The sequence below is a fragment of the Rutidosis leptorrhynchoides genome, unplaced genomic scaffold, assembly GCF_046630445.1.
Source record: "Rutidosis leptorrhynchoides isolate AG116_Rl617_1_P2 unplaced genomic scaffold, CSIRO_AGI_Rlap_v1 contig200, whole genome shotgun sequence".
NCBI lineage: Eukaryota > Viridiplantae > Streptophyta > Magnoliopsida > Asterales > Asteraceae > Rutidosis > Rutidosis leptorrhynchoides.
The window spans coordinates 576-4,774 of NW_027266449.1; the positions used below are offsets into that span (position 1 = coordinate 576).

The 4,199-nt window shown below is 36.7% G+C and overlaps 1 protein-coding gene and 1 pseudogene across 1 annotated transcript; one reads left to right on the plus strand and one right to left on the minus strand.

Moving 5' to 3' along the window:
• Positions 1-964: 964 nt before the first annotated feature.
• On the plus strand, positions 965-2,699 carry LOC139881817 (uncharacterized GPI-anchored protein At1g61900-like; the record flags this gene model as incomplete). The annotated part of the gene is made up of 5 exons (XM_071866223.1): positions 965-1,816; positions 1,911-2,156; positions 2,265-2,279; positions 2,384-2,524; positions 2,617-2,699. Coding segments are annotated over 5 exons (1,337 nt in total), but the record flags the coding sequence as incomplete, so codon positions are not given.
• A 720-nt stretch (positions 2,700-3,419) lies between these two features.
• LOC139881828 (SKP1-like protein 1B) lies at positions 3,420-3,869 on the minus strand (annotated as a pseudogene).
• Positions 3,870-4,199: the final 330 nt, after the last annotated feature.

Genomic DNA, 4,199 nt, shown 5'->3' on the forward strand with positions numbered 1-4,199 from the left:
TAATGAGGGAAAGCAGTAAGATGAATGAAAAGGAAAGTCTATGAGTTGCCTGGCCTCTTTGATTTTTATAGAATGTTTGCTTATTCGGGCTTGATAATGTTATTTATTACTTCAGAGTTTGGAAGGCGTTTTGTATTTTATTATTGTGTCTGGAAAAATGAGAGGTTAAGATTTGAGTATATACTATTTTGAGTTGCTGGTTTCTTTTTTGGTACATGCTTGATGTAGCTATATTCTGTTTTTGGTAGAAATTGAAATTGGAATCTAGGTGCTGGGTTGTTATTCGTTTCTTGTCGAATGTTTTTATGTAGCTTTGCATAGTTTTGTTTAATTTAACTTCTTATGAGAGTGCACTGGAATATAAGGGAAAACGAAAGCTTTGATGTTTATATGATATTGTTCCATTGTCCAATTAAGATGTGTTGTGGAAATTAAACAAACTGATGGAATTTGAGCTCTGGAGTTATATTTTTCTTCCTTTAGAATGAATTCCACTTTTCTCATGCTAGCTTTTTTTATATAGGAGCTGTGCCATTGATGTGAATTCTTACATGGGAGGATAAGCAATTACCGAGTTTTCATTTGTAAAACTCAATGGTGGATGTGAGCTAGTGAAGCTATGGACTTACAGACTATTAGTCGACTCAAGGGTGAGTTTATGTTGCTCCTTCATCACTTTTGCCTTACTGAGTAAACCTAGTCAAAACAATTGTTAGCATTCAGGTGTTGTTCAACCATTAGTTGTGTCATGAAAAGATGGAGATTAGATCGTCACATTTGGCATTTAAAATTCCTAGAAATTTTTTGTACATAATTGTTATTTATGTTAGTAGAATGTGGTGGATCCTCCCCCATACCCCCCAAAGTGGGGAGCCTTAGCTCACCGGGGTTTGCCCTTATGTTAGTAGAATTCTGGATCCACCACATTCTTTTGTGGGCTAACATCCTAAATTTCTTATTGCAGCTTCTTTGTGCCACCAGTTCTTGTTATTCAGCATATGTTTATTCAGTTCCCAAGAAGCATTTACATGGCAAGGCCATAGTCATGTTTCTGCCATTTTAGACCTTTCAAAGCCCAACTCACCAAGTAGTGAAATATTCGATCCAATAGAAATATCACCAGCTGTTATCCCACATTATCCACTCACAGGAGAAAATTTGCCACCAATGTACCCCACTTTTCCAACTACATATGACCCTAATTTAACTGGGAGGTGCCCTGTAGATTTCTCTAATTTGTTGGGAATCATGGATAAAACTGCTTCCGATTGTTCACAACCTTTGGCTGCACTTGTAGGAAATGTGATTTGTTGTCCTCAGCTGGGTAGTTTATTGCATGTCTTCCGTGGTTCCTACGGCACCAAGTCTCATGAACTGGTTTTGGAGAAAACAGTTGCAAATGATTGTTTTTCAGATATCATTAGCATCTTAACCAGCAAAGGGGCCAATAATACCATACCTGCAATCTGCTCGGTGACGTCAGCGAATCTTACTGGGGGTTCTTGTCCTGTGACCGACGTCAAAAGTTTCGAGAAAGCAGTAAATACAACCAAGTTGCTGGAAGCTTGTAGCACTGTTGATCCTCTTAAAGAGTGTTGTAGGCCAATATGTCAACCTGCTATCGCAGAAGCCGCTCTTCGGATTTCAGGATCACAATTGACAATCAATGAGAATAAAAATACTGTGTTAGAGCCTAGTCATGTTGATACTATTACTGATTGCAAAGGGGTAGTATATGCCTATCTCTCTCTAAAACTTCCCACAGATTCTGCAAATTCTGCTTTCCGAATATTATCTACTTGCAAAGTTAACAAAGGTATGTACTGATAATCAATTTGCTCACAAACACTTCTATAATGATATTTGTTTGTGGTATTGTTATTTGTTTAACTCAATTATTTTCCATGCAGTTTGCCCTTTAGAGTTTAAGGAGCCAACGAAAGTAATCAAGGCATGTCGTAATGTGGCTGCTCCAAGTCCATCGTGTTGTAGCTCATTAAATGCTTACATTTCTGGGGTACAAAAGCAAATGCTGATCACTAATAAACAAGCAATAATCTGTGCGACTGTATTTGGGTCTATGTTACGAAGAGCTGGTGTCATGACCAATATATATGAGCTTTGTGACGTAGACTTGAAAGATTTCAGCATCCAAGGTACATTTTTGTGTTGTGAATTGTGTTCATTCTCAAATTTCTTTTCATTTTGTTTTTCAAATCTAATTTTTTCCTGTTTCATGTATTCATGGATTTTTTCTGAAACAGCATACGGACAGCAAGGTTAGCTTTTGATCCTTTTTTTCACCTTGTTGTTTCCAAATTCATATTCTAACCCTATTATTACCAAATTTGTCGTTCATTAAACTTTGTTTCCATTGATCCAGGATGTCTACTTCCGAGCTTTTCTGCTGATGTGATATTTGAAAACTCAACAGGCTTCAGTTTTACATGCGACTTAACTGACAATATTGCAGCACCATGGCCTTTGTCAAACTCAGTTTCATCCTTGTCACTTTGTGCTCCTGGTAATTAAATTGAATTTAGCCATTTCTTGGCAAAAATAATTCTCGACTAAGAGACAATACATAACACTAATACTCCGTTTCGATCCATACAGAGATGTCTTTGCCTGCCTTACCAACGACGACATTGAAGAATCAAGGTTTGATGATTTTCCTTCCCTTTTGTGTCATTCCTTGAAATTTGAGATTTCTTTTCGTCCTTGCATTGATATATTTTATTTTTCCAGGGTGCCAACGTTACGAAATGGATAATCTCGTACCCATTATTATTATTATTATTTCATTTTTTGTTTTCAGTATGTTTATGTACTGAAGACACTCATATTAGCTAGTGTTTGTTGGAAGTTGTAGTAGTAATAGTAGGGGAGGGAGGTTGTGAGAGACCAACTGTCTGGGAAATCTTACAATGATGTATATTTTTGGTAGACTGACTGACTTGACTCTCCTTTTCTGTATAGTAGCTAGTTTTGGTCCTTTTATTCTTGTTTCATGCCATTTCACTCCTCTGATTTCGTTTGTCTGGGCCTGATAATTATCGTGTGATCGTTTCGGTTCAGTTATTTTAGTTGCGATTGAACCGAGTGATTTCGGTCCAAGTCGATTTTACCTGATCAAATTCTAAAATTGAATGATCAATTGGTTTGGTAGATTTTACCTGTGGATAATTTTTTTAGCCATGGGAATAAGTTTGGGATTTGAGATACAAATAAAATACAACAGATTATGATGATTAAAAAATTACTTTTATGAATAATCAAAATATTTTTGCTATTGATGCGAAGCTAAAGAAAAAACCTAAGACGATGGACGGAGCGCATTATTCAAAAAATATGGAATGGAAACTTATTTATGTACTAGAAAGACTAATTAACTTGACACTAATAATAATTAGACGATTTTATTCAAATGCCCATTGATTTTCTCTACGAATCTCGTCCTCTTCCTCCAGAGTAAAGTCATTCTTGATGTTGAATGTCTTGCGGATCTCTTCGGGTGTTTTTCCCAGCAAGCTTTTGATGTCGAGATAGTTGGCAGCCAATATGAGATCGAACAGTGTGCCCTGATCGACTTTTATAAACTTGGCATCCCAAGCCTTGATCAGTTCTTCTTCTTTTGTATCTTTGTCGTTGTCGTCTCCCTCCTTGTTAGGATTTTCGACGTGCTTCTTACAGTACTCGACAACTTTAGCTAGGATTTGGGATGTCACGTTTAGGAAGTGGGATCCCATTCTCTATGCAGTCATCTTCAATCATGTGCTTTATCGTCATCGACTGCATGTCTCGTCGACTTAGAAAGCCTCACCGTCAGAACTCTTGAGAATAATAATCTTCTTATTATCCGTTGACATTGTGTTATTTTGATTATGATGATGAAAGACACTTGCAACGTAGGATCTTATTTATAGACAATGATAAAACTCTATTCCTAATTTTGAATATATCCCTTATTCGAATTGTAACTCTCGTTTACTTTTACTTTTACCGCTCTAACTCGCACCTTTGGTTCCACATAGAGTATGGGATTAATTAATACATTGATGACACCTAAACTTTTCCAAAACATTTCATTGTTGCACCTAAACTTTCAATTTTCTTTTTTCGTTTTGCTACTTGAAGTACACATCCGTTACTGAAATCTGACACATCGGCACGTTAAGTCCATCGGCGATGCTGACGTG